Source organism: Gordionus sp. m RMFG-2023, chromosome 1, assembly GCF_954871325.1.
Source record: "Gordionus sp. m RMFG-2023 chromosome 1, tfGorSpeb1-WG-v2, whole genome shotgun sequence".
NCBI lineage: Eukaryota > Metazoa > Nematomorpha > Gordioida > Chordodea > Parachordodidae > Gordionus > Gordionus sp. m RMFG-2023.
This window is the reverse complement of record NC_088775.1, coordinates 12,850,768-12,870,418: the sequence shown is the minus strand read 5'-3', so window position 1 is coordinate 12,870,418 and position 19,651 is coordinate 12,850,768. Positions and strand designations below refer to the sequence as shown.

At 28.2% G+C, this 19,651-nt stretch overlaps 2 protein-coding genes across 3 annotated transcripts; one reads left to right on the top strand and one right to left on the bottom strand.

The window, feature by feature from the left end:
- Nucleotides 1-963: 963 nt before the first annotated feature.
- On the top strand, nucleotides 964-19,196 carry LOC135931761 (membrane-bound transcription factor site-2 protease-like). Its single transcript, XM_065469052.1, has 5 exons — nucleotides 964-1,174; nucleotides 3,971-4,252; nucleotides 4,319-4,425; nucleotides 4,520-4,766; nucleotides 18,300-19,196. The coding sequence occupies exons 1-5, from the start codon at nucleotides 1,103-1,105 to the stop codon at nucleotides 19,194-19,196; spliced, it is 1,605 nt and encodes a 534-aa protein (XP_065325124.1). The 5' UTR covers nucleotides 964-1,102.
- Nucleotides 11,656-14,553, bottom strand: LOC135922653 (uncharacterized). Of its 2 annotated transcripts, none has more exons than XM_065457081.1 (4): nucleotides 14,054-14,553; nucleotides 12,390-13,248; nucleotides 12,129-12,242; nucleotides 11,656-12,062 (listed from the first exon to the last, which is right to left on the bottom strand). In XM_065457081.1, the coding sequence occupies exons 2-4, from the start codon at nucleotides 12,513-12,515 to the stop codon at nucleotides 11,784-11,786; spliced, it is 519 nt and encodes a 172-aa protein (XP_065313153.1). In that variant the 5' UTR covers nucleotides 12,516-13,248; nucleotides 14,054-14,553; the 3' UTR covers nucleotides 11,656-11,783. Both variants share the same exon structure in this region; 1 of them encodes a protein (XP_065313153.1).
- Nucleotides 19,197-19,651: the final 455 nt, after the last annotated feature.

Genomic DNA, 19,651 nt, shown 5'->3' with positions numbered 1-19,651 from the left:
TATAGATTTGGTCGATGAATTGTATTATAATAATACTATAATAAAAGTATTAATTTTTACAGCAATAAATTTTGTCATATTTCATCTCAAAATTTAATAGATAACCCCCCCCCCCCCCCAATTTTTTTTTTTTATCATACCCCTATTAAAGCAGCTTACCCCCTGCCCCCTCAAAAAATAGGATGCAAACTGTTCCTACCCCTCCCACTCATGTAGAAGCTGTAGTCACGACAGATTAATCAAAATTTGTACAATCCTTAAGAATGGTTAAGACAGGACCTGTTATCTAAAATAAAAACAAAAGAAAACTTTATAAAATTATAAAGGACTGACTCAGAGGAGTCACCATTAGATATGTCTTTCTAATTGATAGTGTAACCCAATAGTTTCAATTTTACTTGAATATTAAATTTTACTACATATCTGCGCCACATTGTAATTTATGATAAAATATTTATTTATTTTATTATTTTTTCATATATTTACAAATAATATATTAATTTTATTATAATTATTTTTTTAATATTTTTAAATAAAAATAAATAAATACCCACCGTTGACAATATATACCGATGACATGACATCACGAATCCCGTAACGAGGACATCGGTAAATTATATATAGATTTTAAAATATTATTAATGAATATAGAATAGAATTAACATTTCCTCATGTTGGCTTTTGGCAATTACAACAGCTCGATTTTTAAAAAATTCTAATTTAAGATTTGGGCCAAAATATATTAGGAAAATCTGGAGATTTTGTTCATAGGTGACCTAAAGGTTTGGCACCTATTAACAAAATCTTGAGGTCTGCTTAATATTGTTTGGCTAAAATAAGTTGTTAGACTTTTTTAAAATCGCGTTTAATAACACTACACCTAAGCTATCAATTTATTGTAAACTGTCAATATTTAAATGATTGATATCATCTTTTAATTTTCGTCATATTTCATTATTTTCAAAAATTGCAGGGTTTCAATTTTTTATCTGCCCAAAAACATAACCAGCAATCATTATACGCCTAATTAATAATATAGAATTTAACTTTTGGGCATAAGACTATATTACTCGCGCGACAACGTATCTTGGCTCGTGTATTTATGCATTATTCTTATTTTTATGCTTCCATTCTATTTTGGACTATAATTAATATACTGCATTTAATACTAGTGGTAATATTTGCAAAGATATCTTAAGCATTTACAATATATTTAATTATAAGCGTAAAAAAGAGAGATATCAAATATTTTAAAGAAATTTTTGAACATGTTGCTATTATCATTTTTTATTAATAATTTTCATGATAAGATATTAAAAATGTTAAACATACATAAAAAAATTAGATTACATATATCTCATACTGAAAAACAAATCGCACACAAAACAAAATCCTATTTAGATAAAGAAAATAAATTTCTATCTAAATTATTAGATAATAATTGCTTTAATAGGGCTGATAATTTTTTTGACCTTAAAAATTCAAAAAATATATTACTAGGAAAAATTGAAGAAAAATATTCATATCTTAAAGCATCAATTTATATGCTAAAAAATGTAAATTATTATAAAGACTTGTGTTTATATGAAACAGATAAAAATTTTCCTCATATGACCCAATCTATACTCAAAAATTTAATTAATTTGCCTAATTCAGATCATAGAGATCTTATAGAAATCTTATATATATTTAACACCTTATATTCTTTAAAAAATGGCAAAGAAAACCCAAAATTTGATTTAAACTTACATGATATTATCACCATTTTAGAACGATTTTGTATTTTTCATTTTCAATATATGAATAATGACATGAAATTACTTTTACTTGACATACTTTGTAATAAAAATTTGAAAAGTTCAAATATTTGTACCCAACTTATTAATAGATTTTTCATCTCTGCATCTACCTTGAATTCATTTCAATTAACTCAATTCATGTTTTATATCAATCTTATAAGAAAATTAGATTTTAAATTTGCAAACAAATTGTTGGAATTATTTAAAATTCATTTTTGTTCACTTAACACATCCCAGATTGCTATTATTTGTAGTGGGTTCTTTAAATCAAACAATATAATTAGAGATCAGGAAATCTTATGTTTGATATTAGAACATATAAATTCAGTTATAAAAGATAACGACATAATAAGCAATGTACAAGATAATACCTTTATCACCTTAGTTCTCACGATAATCAAATCTTTAAGATCAGGCCTCATCTTAAATGCTAATTCCCAACAAAAATGTATTATTTTTTTGCAAAATTTATGTGCTATTAATAAAACTCAAGAACTTCCATTGATTGTTTTATCACATGCATCCTGGTTAGCATCTAATTTGCAAATAAATGACCCCCCGTTTTTTACTATAACCTATAATAAACTTCAAACTGACCTTTCAAACAGTAGACTTAAAGAAATCACTAAAATCATATGGTGTCTATCCAATTTTGAGATGAAAAAATATCAACATTTTGATGGTTTTGCCTTTAATTCAAAAGATGAATTAATAAGTAATGTCTTGAAAGAACTCGAAAAACCAAGTCGCCAAATAGAATTATTACATTTTTTTGACCATTTTGCAGTTCTCATGTACGCTTTTTCTATCATCAACGTTTACCCATTACAGTTACTCCGATCATTGTTTGATCATTTAAACGACAGAGAGTCATTTAATTTCGAAACCGACAACATTAAATCTGGCGTTCAAGCAAAAGTTTTTGGGGATTATAAATCAAGTCAAATTTCACGCGCTCCTGATAAGACTCACGTTTTATTCGACGTCTTATACCCACTCTACGCGTCCTTCAAAATTGAGCGACTGGAATTTAAAGACACCATATCACACCCTTACTTTGACTCTCTTCTTAGGGCCCACGAGTTAAAATCGTTGAACTTAAGCCAAAGGTTAATGCAAAAAAATTCTTTTGATAGTATGTTTGACGTTAAGAGACCATCAGCGCAGAAAAAAGAATCACAATTTAATAACAAATTTTTTAGTGACGAGATTCATGCGCAAATTAGCACTTTAACGCCAACAGACTTCCAAATAGGACCGAAAACGGGGTTACGTCTCAATTCATTACCGTCACTTATACATATATTGCCTCACAACCGATCCCCCATGATTTATCTCAATCTCAAGATAATGGACAAATTTGGCCATCATATCGAAAAGATTACCAATTCATTTATTGGCGAATATTTGGGTAAATCAAATTCATTATCCCATTTAGCTTCCCATCCCCATCTCGTTGTAGTTCCCGCTGCTTACCACAGTTACGACACCTCTAGGCAACTTACGGGCAAATTTTTGGCCAAATTGAGACAATTGCGTACCTTAAAATATAATGTAGCTTTAGTATCATGGAGCGAGTATTCGAAAACGGAAAATAAGCAGTTATACATGAAGCAACTAGTGTCAGAACATTTAATGGATAGATACGGCGACTAATTTTTTTTATTCTTCTACTGTTTAAAGAAATTCCTTCAGTGATTATACATCACCCCTTTTGTATTCAATATTTATATACATATTTATATACATAAACTAGTCTTAATCTTTTATGAAAAATGCAAATAATGAATAAAGCGATATTATAAAATTTGTGGATTTTTTAAATAAATTATCAATTTGGTAATTGGCGTATTAGCACACCAGTTCAAGATCATCTTTTTCCATATCAGCCGTTAAGACTTTTAATAATTAACTTTTTTGGGGAAAAGAAATGTGTATAGGGAATTAATTAGCTAACTATTTACGTATTAAAAATAAATGGACTATTCCAACTTTTTATGGCTTAATTACTATTTTGACCCGATATTAACATAAAAACATAAATTCATTTATCCGCCATTTCGATATTATCAGAAAATCACTTAAAAATATCGACATTCCTTTCTATATCAAAATTTTTTTTCTCCCCTTAATTTGCAAATCATTATTTTATAAAAAAATAATAAATCAAGCGTATTTTCGGAGAGAGTTATAGCATGCTATTACGATGCGCTGGAGTTCAGGTATCCTACCTGAAAATCACGTGGTCTTTTAACCAATCCAAAGACATCGAATACCCAACCCACTTAGGTACCCCAAGTTATCTCAAATTTTTTCGTATCTACTTTGTGGCCGGAGCAGTGTTCGCTGTCATAGCTATGTTTTCTGCTTACATCGTTCTTTTCTACAACATCTATCTTAATTTGTTCTTTAAGCCTATCCCTCTCGGTGCCGCTTCTGCCATTCGTCCCATAGTATGTTTTATAACCACCTCTTATTAATAGCTTAAAACTAAACTATGTTTTGAAAATTATAATTAGTTACCAGGAACGCCTGCCTTACCTTGGTCCCACACCCCTCACATTATCTTGAGTTTGATCTTGTCGACCGTCTTTCACGAATACGGTCATATTTTAGCGGCTAATAGGTACATCTATCCTAATCTAAATCTATATAACCTTTTCTCGTAATTTTTCCTAATATAATTCTTTTAATTTAAAAAAAATAACTACAACACTAAGAATGAACATCAGGGTGGAAAAGATTGGCTTTTTCCTTTTTTGGATTTTTCCAGGTGCGTACGTAAAGCTAGACGAATCGCATCTACTGAACGCTAAATCTAGCACTCGTCTATACGTATCCTCGGCTGGCGTTTGGCATAATTTATTGTTAGCAGGTCTCTCCTGGACTTTCGTTAAATTATGCCCTTTTTTATTTACCATGGGTTATCACCATAACAGCGGAATTATAGTGACTTATATCAAACCAGTAAAAAATATAATTAACCATTCATTACAATATATTAATAATAGGAGTGTTGCATTACTTATATTAACCAAGAAATACTTGATTTTATTGATTTTTTAAGTATAAATGACAAATATTTTTAAAAATTTGAACCGAATCATAAAATAAGTTATTTTCTAATTGAACCATTTATCCCCCTAATTTTGGTGGTACACAACGAACTAAAAGGAAGAAAAAAATAAATCATTAACTTATATTGGTAGTAAAACCCATAGAAACCTACCTTAAATGTTATTTAATTTGAAACTTTTCCTGGCTTATTTAAATTAGTGTTGTTAAACAGGGATCGATTTTTATAAACAACTAACCCAACATTTTAGCCAGAATATAATACACAAGCCTGGAGATTTTGCTCATAGATGTTTAAGATGTTTGGACATCTATTAACGAAATATCGAAGCTCGCGAAGTGTTTATTTTAAAATAAAAATTGTGAATTAACAAAAGCTAACTTTCAAATGTGTATATAATAATTATTTTCAGACATAAGACAAAATATTAATTAATATTTAAGGATTGACTTATTCCTGAGTATGTCAATGGCTTTAGTATTATTATTTAGGAGGAGGGGGAGGAGTGCTTAGAAGCTAATTTTTTAATAATGGTAATAGGGGGGGGGGTCCTCGTTAAAATTATTTTTGTTATATTAAGAAATGTTAATTAACAACTTTAAAATTATCTAATTTTGTTTAAAATAAATTTGGAGGGTTCAAAAAAAAATGCGAAGCATCCCTTTGCTCTCTCACCCCCCTTCCCCCCCCCTATTTCGCTTATGAATTCATCATTAGAATAACAGTTTTAGTTTTTTAGATTACGAATTCCAGGAGTCATCTTCGACATTTAGCTTTAAGTTATTGACAAAAGGAGATGTCATAATAGTTAAGATTGAACGATAAAATTAAGTTTTTTTATATAATAAAATGTAATTGATTACAAATATAACTAGTAGTAATTACTAATTACCATTATCTAAAAAAATTAATTAATTAAAAAGTTTTCATTTAGTTTGTTTTAAATTAAGATCCGGAGGTGTTAAAGAATCAATTTTTTAAAAAAAATGTTGGATTAAGTTTTTAGTCAAGTGGGCAAATTTTTTTTGGGACATATTATTAGAAGTTTTAAAAAGGATTTTTTTAAAATTTGCTTTGACATGAAAGTGTTTACCTTTTTTTAAAAAAAATTTACATTATATATTTGTATTTAAATAATAGACCTTTTTTAAGTAGTTATTATTTTGTAAAAAGGACGAAATTTTAAGAATTTGACAAAATAAAAATAATCTTAAAAGAAAAATATTTAAGAGAAAAAAGAGTTATAGTTATATATGTTATGAATATAATCTTTTGAATCTTTATTATTACGGAGTCGATATTTCCACCCGGATTAAGTGCTTTATAAACTGCATTGATGGCAATCAATTAATTACTAAATATTTTAATGAGGGTCACTCAGCACAACGCTGATACTTTTGTTAAGCCGCGCCTTGAAATTATTAGACGCAATTCAAGAAGCGTAAAGCTGTTATTTATTTCTATACTATTACGAAATACCAATATTTGTTAAAAATTTTGTTCACTATTAATTTTACCAATATAAATAATATGTCAGTATTTAATTTTCAATAAAAAATTTTTTTTCCAGTTAACCCATTAATGGTCAAAATTTTTCTAGTGGATAAAAATGCTCAATTTTTTCAAATTATATTGATTAATGCTCAAATATGATATTCTAAAAAAATCAGCCAAAAAAAATAATCCTAAATAGAAAATCTAGCCTGGTGCATATATGCACCGTTAACCATTAAGAGGTTAAAAAAGATAAAAATTATATAAAATACTATAAGATCAAAAAACAACAAATATCTTTATTCTTTTTTTGTAATTTATAATAAAAACGAGAAAATGTTTATATATTGTGAAAATCCTTGAAACATATGGAGTGCGATTTGACATGTTTGGCACATATATCTTGAGTGCGTATGGCAATATCTGCATCTTCGTCTTTTTCCATCTATAATTTTGGATAAATAATGTCCAGATGAATCAATAGGGTTTTCACACTGTAATGCAAACTGGCTGGTGTGACCTGTACTTGAATTTTTTTCTATTTTTACTGACGATCGAAGGAGGTAATTAGTAACTTCTCATTTAAATGCAAGAAACTCTTCTTGTCATCTCGATTCGCGAATTTACAGATTTTCCATAAATACCAAAGCTACATCAATAAAATTGGTGAATATTGGCCACCACCATTTTTTTCCTCTTATTTTTATTCTATATGTAGATATTAGATTATCACATAGATCAACTCCACCCATGTGTTTGTTATAAGCACTTACCATATTTGGCTGATGAATTTTTATTTTAGAAGATATTTTCTTAGAATACCTTGAAACATTAGAAAGCAAAGAGATAGTGTGGCATGTCGATGCAACGGTCACCATCGAATTATCATTCCAACGAACTACAAATATTTCGTTTAATTTTTCAAACCTATAATCATAATATCCTCTTTCTTTTTTTGCTACAACCTTTATAGATTCAACTGGGCAATGCTCTATTCTATTGTCCCTCACAGTTCCAGTTGCAAAATATCCCATTTGTTTTAAGTATGACAAGAGTTTAAATGATGTAAAGAAATTATCAAAATATATTTTATGATAATTTGGTTTTTGCAATTTAATAATTTTATGATTACATTTCCACCTAATCCATATTCATATTTATTTTCGCTTTTTCCTTGATATATATCAAATGAGAATACGCAACCGTCGGAAGAAGCCAATATCCAAGACTTGTATCCGAATCTAATTGGTTTTCCTTTTATGAACATTTTGCAAGAATGTCTTCCTCGATATGGTATCATCTCGTCATCTATTGATAAATGATGTTTGAAAATTCCGAATTGCTGAAATTTATTATTCAATATATTAATGTAAGGCCTAACTTTATAAAATCTATCATGTATATCTATTTTAGTATTGTCTGCCAAATGGATATTATATTTCAAATTTCGAAATTGTAATTGGGTCATTGTATCCCGGATTATTGGAATAGAAATATCGCTATCATTAGACCAGTACATTCTTTCTTGTGGGAGAGAATGATATCCAGTAAATAATAGAATTCCAATAAATCTCTGAATATCTTGGATGGTTATGCATATGTTAGGTCTATTCATTTGTTTAGCATAAATATTATTTTGTTTTACAATTAGTGAATATAAGTCTTCGTCGAAAATTAAAGAAAATATATCTGATGGACTTTTACCATGTAAATCATTTTCAAGTTTTATTACATCTTTCTTTTATCCATTGAAAGGACCTGAAGAATATATTGCATCCGTTTTTCTCCATTTTAAATTGTGAGAAATTCGAGAATAGCTTCTTGTAGAATATGGTTCTGGAAGGTCGTCATCAACTGAATTATGAATCTCCAATTCTCCAGCTGTATCTGAAGGCAAAACTCCGACATTTGTTAAGTCATTTTCATCGAAATCTTCTTCATCACTAACTGCAGAGGGGTTTGGCGGAATTATAACCATATCTCTTTCTTCAATTGGTTCCTCTTCAAAAAGTTGAGCAAGCGTTTGTTCAATTGTTAGAAAACGTTTCATTAAAAAAATTTATTAAAAATTAAATATCTAGACAAATTATTTTCGTAGAATCTTGATTTTTTTATTAGTCATCTATTATTTTGATAATTTTGATTGAATTGACAAAACAGGTGCATAATATTTTATATAAATAAAATAAAATCTTTAGAAAGGAAGAGGCTAAAAATAATTTTAAACTTTTGAATATTTATGAACCTAATAATTTCATATAATTTGATCGGGATAAAAAATTATAATAGGAACAATATATTATTCGATTTAATCTCAGGGGGCTAAAAAATTTTTTTTAATTATTTTCAAAAGGTCTTTTTTTGGGTATAAAATTTTTTAAAAAAAATTCTTAGGGGGCTCGAGCCACCCATCCCTCCTCCCCCCACCCTTAGTGACGGTAGTGGTTTTAATATAAAAAATTATAATTCATTATGTTAAATTTCATTTGTTTGAATTTTTTAAATAATTTATACTGCTAGATGGTTAACGGTGCATATATGCACCAGTCAACTTTATGTGGTTACCTATTAAAATTTTAATTATTTAAAAATTCAAAAATGATTGATAAATATTGATATATCTATAAAGAATATATACACACTAGTTTTCATCGAAATAATTTTATAATATGCTTGTGAGATGACTTAAAAAATTTTGCATTTTAGACCTCATAAATTCGCAAAGTTTGAGGGTTTCTTAGGGACATAAAAAAATATTTTTTTCATATTTTTCTTTTCCAGTTTTGAAGTACAATGTCTGAACTATATAAAAATCTTTTTTATTATTTTTTAAAATAAAAACTACTATGTTAAAATAAGGTATATAGGAGGTGGTGCATATATGCACCGTTAACCAGTAACGGGTTAATAGATTAAACTATTTTTTACAGGACTTGATTCAACTTAATTCTTATACTTAATTGCTGTTTAGCCTATACCAAACAGCTTTTGAAATAGGACTCCCTATTTTGGGTTGTTTTAAGTATTTGGTGGAATTGTTATTTTTCGTATTAATTTTCGTTTTTTTTTTTCGTTTTTTAAAATTTTTTTAAAAAATGTTTCTTTTTCTTATTTAATCTGTTTCGGCTGTACCACACCCTCACCACTTATTACTTCTATACTTATTCACTATATCTAGTTTTAAAAACAATGCTTATTGTTATTTGTCAGTAAACATTTTTCTATTATTTTAATCCAATTAAATAAGTACATTATTTAAAATGATTTTTTTTAGTATCAAAATTTTTTTATACGTTAGCGGTAATGTGTTATTTTTTCAACTTTATATTATGTTTTGATCTCGTTTTTTTGAATTTAAAAATCTAATATTACAGGAAATAGATTGCATCATGTTTGGGATACCTATCTTATGAATTCCAAGACAATTTCGCTATAAACTTTTGAACTTAATATAATTTATATTAGCTTTCTGATCATCACTAATTCCAATCATGACGAATCTTTGTCACATCATATTTTTTTGTTAAATAATAATTAACCATACTAAGATTCCAAAATCTTTTTTCTGAACAAAACCTAATTCATAAATTTTATTAGCCACCATATGTACGAGTGTAGTAGAATATCGGTTAAATTTTATTTTTAATACATTATCTAACGATTCACAGTTATTGTTTGTATAGAGATTAGGTATCACCTTATTTTTTAAAAAGGTATATAGCGGCAATGTGTTATTTTTTAAACTTTAAATCATTTTTTTAACGCGTTTAAAATTGAAATTTTAATTTTACCGGAAATATATTCCAATATGTTTAAAATACCTATTTTATGAATGTAGACAATTTTGTCGTTAACCTTTGAGTCATTTATAATTTATATAAAAAATCTATGTAAAAACTAATATAAATTATACTAAGTTATAAAGTTCATGGTGAAATTGTCTAAAATATATAGGGTAGGTATTCCAAACTTGATAGAAATCCGGTAAAATCAAAATTTTAAATTTAAAAAAAAATGCTTCAAATAATTAAAGTTGAAAAAAATAAGACATTGACGCTAACATATACATTAAAAATGAATTATCCCCTTAAACCGGTATTTAAGCACCAATATTGTAGAGAAAAACCAATGAGCCAAAAATTTCTAGTTAAAATATTTTCCCTTATTCTTGAATTGATTCCCTTTATATCCTGTAAAAAATAGTTTTCATATAAAAAGTACTTAATACATGTGTAGAATTATTAAAATTCTTCCTTAATGAAGTTATTAACCCTAACTCCTCATCGCTGCCGAATATAAGATTTTTAGCATTTTTTTTGAATACGCCTACCAAGTGCAGAAAGAAAATGTTAAAGGTTTCATAATTAGAGCTTCCATGCAAAAATATAGAACCAAAGAATAAATATTTAACCATAAGCAATGGATCTAAATTATAAGTTTTGTCAACACCTCTAATTCTAAGAAAGAACAAATAATTTGATACTATTATCTATATTAAGCTAGTATATAATATTAATCAACACACTTTGTTTTGGCTTATGTATATTTTTTTCCCCAATATTGGACCTTACATAACACAGGTGAAAAAAATGAGAAAGTCTAGATGGGGTTCTTTCGGACCTCAATTTTGACACGTTTTAACTTAGAATTAAATTTATTTTTAGTTTTCATATTTTTAACATATTACGTGATACGTGATAAAAGCGTTTTCGCCCTCTGGTTGTGGGTACAACAGAGCTACGCTAGGTTTTCCTCAAAATCCATCAAACTGGATAGTTAATTAGGGGAAGAAAAATGAGGAACCCTTCACACATTTGTGGGCAAGCCGCACGTACTTGTAGGCACAACATTTCGAAAAAAGTTGCTTAAACCTCTATAGGCTTAGTAAAAATGAGTGGGGTAAAAAAGAGCCTATACCCGAGAACTACAGTATAATTTAATTACTTTAAAGGTGGGTGATGGCTGATTTTAAGTTTAAATTCTTTAATGTATGTTTTGTCAAATTTAGTGACACTGTTATATTAAAATTTTATGACAGCTTTTGACAAGATAGTCATAAAATGTCAAATTATTTTGAAATGTTACAATATGATATAAAAAAATAACATTGATGATGAAGAATGTTTATATAGAGTTTAAATATTAATATAATTTTTAATTAATAAAATATATATATAACAAGTGTTTATAACGTTTTTTAAATGATTTAGGTTTGCATAGTCCCACCTGTGTTATGAAGTGTTATAAAGGAAAGTGTTCCAAGAATTGACTACAAAATTCGTCGATAAATTGATACAAGAAAAAAAAACCCTTTTAATTAAAGCATGTCTGTATCAAAAATTTGTTAGTTGAATTGAATAAAATATTATAAACAAAGTTATTGTTAATCAAATATTACATTATCAAACAATTCATTATTCATTAATGAGTAAAATGTTATCTAATGTTTCTTTATTTGGTAGCGGGCGGTTGGCGATAAATTCTAGTGCGGTGAACGCGCGTTCAACTGACACCTGAGAAGCGGGAGTGGCCAATACGATGTGCGATAATTCGTAAAGTTCGGGGTCTTCAAATCTTTTCGAGTACCAATATTCTAAAATATTGGTATCAACTGGAATTATAGTTTGGTTAGAGAGTTCGCTTAATTTTAGTTTAAAATCTTTTTCTAGTTTTATTTCACTTAGTATCGAAGCCTTTATTATATTTACATTTATAAAAAAATTAATCAGGCTGTTTATAAAGAATATAGTAGTATATACCGTGCCGCATTCGTTCTCCATAAAGAGGTCGAGTTTTGATCTGTTTCCCTGATTCATTGCTATTTGGGGCTGCTTTGAGCCTTGCAACGATTTCCACAAATTAACAAGAAATTTCTAAACGATTTAATGTAAAATTATTAATCGATTCCATATAGAGCTGTACCGATCCACAAAATTTTCACCGATTCGATCCGTATCATTTAGAACCGAGATCGAGTTGAATGGGATCGACACAGCCCATAATTCCATATTTTTAAATACCATAGCTCCCTCCTTTTCGTCATCTTTGATAAATGGTGATCGCATGAAATTGAAGCGAGGGTCAATAAATGTGGCCGCTCTAAATGCGTCATTTTCAAATAACCGGGACGACATTAAAGTCATCATCCCTAATATTTCTTCAGCAATGCCGTTTTAGTTTCCACGAGATTTAGTTTACATTCCAACCAAAGTTTCATGAAATCTCCGATCATCAGCTGTTCTCTTTCAAGTTTCTGCGTGGTGTTATAAAGCGAACCGAAGGCCTCAACAAATTCTTGTACGAATTTCCATTGATGCTCGTCCATATCGCACTGTTCTAGGTCTTGGTACAATGCTCGATTGTCGTGCAAATTTTTCATCGAATAATTGGTATCCATCTTGTTAAATCGCGGGTTCGGCACCTTTTTATTCTATACAGCTTGATCGAAGCATCGCGCACCGTTTTGATGTGCGAGATATATTTTATAACCATGCCGTTAGCTATCAATTGAAAGGTGTGAGTTGCACAACGAAAACTGCTCAAATTGGTGTTCAAATTTTCAATTACCATATTCATGTATTCCTCAGCCTCATCCTCAAGAAAATCGGTAAGATTATTTTCTTCTAAGAAGGAACCATCGGGATTGGTATCATTGGCAACAACCGTTTGAGGGTCATTCTTATGCTCTATCGTTTTTATCCTGCGTGCACCATTATCAATGATGCAAGAATAAATTTGAGACAAGTTAATACCGTATTTTTGGAGTAACACTTTAATCTCTTTTTCAAAAGTTATCACTGGTGTGCCCTTTAGATAATCGGAGTATTCCTAACCAACGAATTTGAAGATTAGCCTCGTTTATGAATTGCACGTTTATGCCTTAATAAAAAATAATAATTTAATAACTGATTGGTACGAATACATCGCCTTGATCAAATTAATTAGAGTATAGTCGACGAGACATTTACGAAAATCAATATTGTGTATAACATTAAAAACATTAACCAGTGCATTTATACCCTCAATTGTAACCGATGCTAATAGCCGATGTATAAAATGTTAGATCCCCACACTGGACCTATTATTTAGGTCTAACTGCTCCGATAAAATTTTTTTAGGATCTGAGCTGCTCAAGCTTATATCCTGTCGACCCGATCTGACCCCCTCTCGAATTCGAGTGGGTACTTGGTCAGATGTCGCGAGATCTATTAAGAATTGACTCACAATCACAAATTAAAATCGGTTTCAGAATCAGTAATTCTTAAAATGTAAAAAGGAAAAAAAAATAGTTAGAAATGTTCATGTTCCTCTTTATATTGAAAGATTAGAATTCTAAAAAATGGCTTACCTGTATGCTTTAATTAAACTCTTTTTTTTCAAGGATTTTCGTAAGGCAAAATTTTTTTAAAAAAATTCAAAGAAGTTTTAAAATTCGAATGAAATCTTATGTTAAATTTTTTGATTTAAAATTTTATAGAAATATATTTTGGACATGTTTTTAATATTTTATTAAAAAACAGCTTTGTGTTCGCACTTTGAAGATATATAATTATAAATAAAATAATGGAACATGCGCGAAAGATATACCTTTTCTGTCTGGGTCTGAAAACCTTTACCCTTTAAGTCCAGACTGAACTTGCGCATAGCTCCAATAAAAAATAGGATTCATATAATCTTATTATACTTAATATACATCCTTCTTGCGCAGTTTTCGCTATGTCGATTTTCAAGGATACCATTTTTTTGATTCCGTCGCAGATTTGTTGACGGATTTTTTGCGCGGCCTCCCCTATTTTCTCTGTGATATATCCGCGATCGAAGTTAACAATTTCCAGGGCTTGACATATGGGGTCTCGAATAATTTTGAAGGACGAGGAATCGATTAAACGAAACCCGTGGTCAGTTGTTAGTTTTAAATAAGCCTTGGCAAAGGCTTGGGTGGTTAAATTGAATTTTGGTTCGTTTTCCTGGTGATCAATCAATTCCAAATTGGTCGCGATAACGTGATGGCATCTTATTATGTGCCTCTTGAGATTTCCCGCGATGAAACTTTTGAACGATTTATTGCAAATGTTGCAATACGTGAGATTAGCGTCACCATTGAAATTGAAATATTCATTTAATATTTTCCTAATTTTAGATTTCGCCATATTTTTTTTTCATTTACTAATAATCACGGAGGAATATAGATATTATCACGATTTTAAAAGCCTTCGTTATTTTTGAAAAAATAAATGAAAAAAATGAAAATGTTTCCGATATTTTTTTTTGAGGCTTTTTTCATTTATTATTTGTCATGATTTTTTTATTATCTCAAATGAAAAACCATAGATAAGATTTCAATCACGCAAAAAATAAACAATTTTTTTTAAAAAATAATAATAAACCATCTATGAATAAAATTGTTCGAATTTAGAAAAAAAGAAGCCATGTTTTATTTGTTTTATTTTTTTCTCATAAGAAAGGATAAATGAATGAAGGAATTATTCATAAATCTCAAAAATAATGATGGAAAATAAGAATGAATGAGTTTTTTTTTAAAATTCATTATTTTAAAAATTTAATTTTCTTCCTCACAAGGGTGTGTCATTTAGCACGTTGGTCTGCGACCCGTCCTAAAACGCACGTGCCAAAGAAACCATACATTGAGGGGTATGATTAATTTCTCTTCTCTTCTCTCATCTTAATCCATATATACTGCGAGGAAAATTTGTCAAAATATTTACATTGAAAATGGAATTTTTAAGAGTATATAAATGTGATTTCTGATTTGTAAATTTTTATTTTACAACCAGAATAAAAGCATTTATTCCCACAATCCAGTTTGGTAGAGAAAAGTAAATATTTTTGTGATAAGACTTTTTTTCTTCAAAATTTTGATTATGAATACTTATATATATATATAAAATTGGATGCAGTAAATTGGAATATGGTTTTGAAGCCCTTTATATGATTCATAAGAAATTGACTAGTAAGTAATCGTAATAAAATTATTGTTTTATGTAGATATCCGAAGAGTCATTACGCGGGACCCAAATTGGCCCTAGTCATGAAAACTTTTAAGAGCCCCCCTAAAAAAATCTGCATATAAATCTAAGCCTCCCTCCTCCCACAAGTCACATTTAATAAGTTAGCTATACCACGGCTTCATGGTTTTATTTGGAAAATCCTAAAAAATATCTTATTCATTTTGATTTTTTACAGTTTATAAAAAGAATCAGAATGATTAGTCATTAATATTCGAAAAGTTACTTTTATATGATATCTTACTATCTACTAGCTACATTTATCAATAATATTGCAAGGTACTTTGAAATAAAATTATTTGATAAAACTCCTCATTTTTAATATAATTTTTTTTAAAATATATTATATAAAATGAAATACAAATGTAAATAAAAAATAATATTGCACTGAAAAAAATAATGCACCACAATATAGCATTGAATGAAAAAATGCTATATAAATAAACACCATGTGTTGCTAAAGGGCTCTCAAGATTTAGCTAAAATATTTTTACATAAACCTCGAAATTCCTTCCTCTCATCTGTGGGCAATATTTCCAAGTTGGGCAATTTACTGACTAAAATCTTGTTTGCCTTTGTTAAAAATCGATATTAAACAACACTAAATATAATATATATATTTTTGGATCCATACAAATTTTCAAAAAAAATAATTCCCTAAATTGGCATCTTTTTATTTTCCTCCAAAAATAAGCTTTCATAAACAAATGTTCTAAAGGAGAGCTGGTGAGGTTGATTTAAATGAGATATTATATTTAATAAACAGTAATTTTATTCTAAGAAACCATCTAAAGGTAGAAGATTTTTAAAAAAAAATAATTTGTGATTTCATCATTTATATGCATGAAAATTACAAAATATTTACTTATAAAAAGATTTCTTTTTTTTTTTACAAATATTGGCATTTTTAGGTAAAATTTATCTTTCTTCTTTAAAAAATAGTTTGCTTATATTTTGGAAAATTTTTTTAAAAATATTTTGAGCAAAATTTGCAATTGATTCAAAAATTAACGAATAATTCAAATATCAAATTTTTTTTAAAATGATTAATATTTACGATTTGATTTCAAATTGAATAATTTGTTAATCATATAATCGTAAATTCAAATCGAATCGAATATCGAATTATTTTCGATAAGGTTAAGTTATAGGGTTAGATAAATAGAACCCTATAATATATGAAACTTTAGGCTTAAAAAGTTTTTCAAAAAAACTATTAAATTTCATAAAAACAAAAATTAAAATAATTCATGACCAAATTATCTAAAATTTATAGGAATAGGGGTATATAAACATGATCTTTAAATTTAAAAACGCGCTTCAATAGAGGATTTTTACTCCAACAGTAAATCATTTAGAAATGAGAAATATCAGATTTTTACGGTGTTCAAGCATGTGTAAGATATTCCCAATACTATTAATTTTACAGGGTGATAGTTTGTATGCCAGAAAATATTATCTCTATAATTATATACATCAAAGTTACTTTTTTAAAATATCTAATTAGTTTCAAAAGTCAATAATCGCATTTTTATTTTAAGAGGTATGTGTTGGAAAGCCGGACCATACCCATCTGGCCCAATGCCCAGGCTGACTATATTATCAATAAAATATAGGGTCCGGCTTGTGACCGAACTAAGAAAATTTTTTAAAAAAATAAAAAAGAAAGATAGGGAAATAAGTACTATTTCATTTTTTGATATTATATTCTTCTTATAATTAATAGTATTAAAAAATGATCTAAGATCTTGAAAGATATTTAACGTAATGATCTGCTTCGGACCTAATTTTTCAAGCCCGGCCCGAAATTTTTTTAAAAAAGTTTTTGCCGGCCCAGCCCGAACCCGAATTTTTTTTAAAAGAGTATAGCCGGCCGGCCCGAACCCTTTTGAAAAAACTTTACCGGGGTCCGAATTTATTTAAATATAGTAATTTTATAAAAAAATTATAATTACTCAAAATAAAAGATATTGTCATATGGCGTCTAGTTTCTATAAATAAAATCAAATATTTTTATTTTACATAAAAAATTCAACAAAAATTACAAAAAATTTTATACTTATAAAAGATTTTGGCTTATTTAGACCAAATTTGATCAAATATTTCTTTTCAAAAAAAAATTTTTGCTCAAAATTTTTTTGAATTAATGCACAATGTTAAAATCGGGGTTTAATAAAAATCTTTAAATAAAGTATTTGGAGATTTTTAGGCCAAAGTTTTAAGCTCTAAAATATTGATTTCATCGATTTTTTTAGCAAAAAAAATTGCAAAATATTAAGATTTCTAAGTTTAGGAAAAATTTGATCAAAAATCCTGCTTTGTAATTCTAATTTTTGATCTTCAGAGGATTAAAATAGAGAGTAAAAAAATATTCTAAGTTTAAGATTTATTCCCTTACAAGCTTAAAAAAAAATCGGACTATAGGCCGGGCCTAAATCTATAAAACATTAATTAGTAAGTAGCGGGTGTGTTAAGAGAGCAAAATTTCGATTTTGCAGGTTTATATCTACTATATTCTGATAATTCCCTACCATAATAGCGGATTCAATATATTTTTTAAAAAAAATTTTTTAATCCTATTTTATTCTATTTTAAAATTTTTATTAATTAGAGTTCTGTTAGCCGGTCCTATTAAAAAAAAACTGTTAGGGTCACATTTAAATTTTTAAAATAAAATAGACATATTTTAAAATTTTCGGAAAAAAACAAGAAGTCAATATCTTTTTTATTAGTTTGTAGAATTATCAAAAACTCGATTATGTTCAATCTAAAAAATATAGATTGAATTATGTTATATATTCTACTAACAAACTACATGTATTTTTACCATTTATTTAAATTATAAAATTTCCTTTTTCGCATACTAATTTTTTTAAAGATATGATTTTTTAATACTTTTTATAGAATTCACATTTATCTGGCCCTCTGGGTATACAGCTCAACACTCCAATTACGAATATAAATGGATGCCCTATCGAAAATTATGACACATGGCTTAAATGCATCAATTATATTTCTCAAGGTCCTCAGATTGGATATTGCATCAATTTGAAGCATCTGACCAAATTAAATTATAACAAAGACTTATCTCATCAATGTTGTCAGATTAAGGATGACGCCGATAATATCGCGAATTCTCAAAACGCATCGTCTCAAATTTGTTATGCCTATCAAGATAAAAGAGACGCGTTTTCACTGAGTCCCGAATCATCCTCCTCTAATCGTAAACTTTTTTTGTGTCTTCCTGCTAGATGGGTTGCGATCCGATATCCATTTTGCCACGAGAAAAATGATTGTTACAATTACGATTCCAATATTGAATGCGCTATACCTTACTATCACCATTCGATGTCAAATACCACTACGTACGATGTTTATAACACCTCCTTAAAGCTAAAAACATTTTTCCACATAACACAAACCAATCGAAACTCGGTCTTGTACGAATCATCATCAACTTACGAAATTTTGACTACCCTTTCAATCAGCGATTGGATACCTAAATGTCCCCTTTTCCCGGTGTTTTTACCCATGCTTATGACCATTTTTCTAGTTTACGGCGTTTCAGTTAATCTCACTTTAGCTCTCTTGAATGCTATTCCCTTCGTTTGCGTCTTGGATGGACGCCTTATATTACGGTGCCTTTTGGATTGTTTCGAAATTAGATTTTTATTTTCGGACAACAGGGACGGAGAAAGAAATTTTATCTCTCTAAAAAATATGGTATTTAAAATATTGACTACTTCTGGAACAATCTTATTGATCTGCAGCTTATTTATTACTTATAAAAATCATATATAAAATTAATTGGAAATTTTTTAATTTGCTCATATTTATTTATATATTACAAAACGATATTATATAATATAATATTATATTGAATTAGTGATACTTTAATTATCAAAAAAAAGAATTCCATATAATAAACTATAAGATTTCCCATCAAAAATGAAGATTTTATTAATTTAATAGGAGATGAAAACTTAAAGTAAAATTCCCATTATTTTATTTTACTATATAATATAAAATTTTAAGAAAATAAGGAATTAATTTGATTATTTTCTCTTTAAAATGTCTGTATAAAGATTAAAAAAAAGTGTAATTTTTTATGGCATGTAAAAATAAATAAAAATGCTATCAAATTCAAAAGCTACAAAGCAAGTATGTTTGTATTATTTAGAATGTGCCGTTCTTTTCTAAAACACTTATGATCTCATTTTTTCTTTTCTCGCATTAAGAATTAAACAACAAAATAA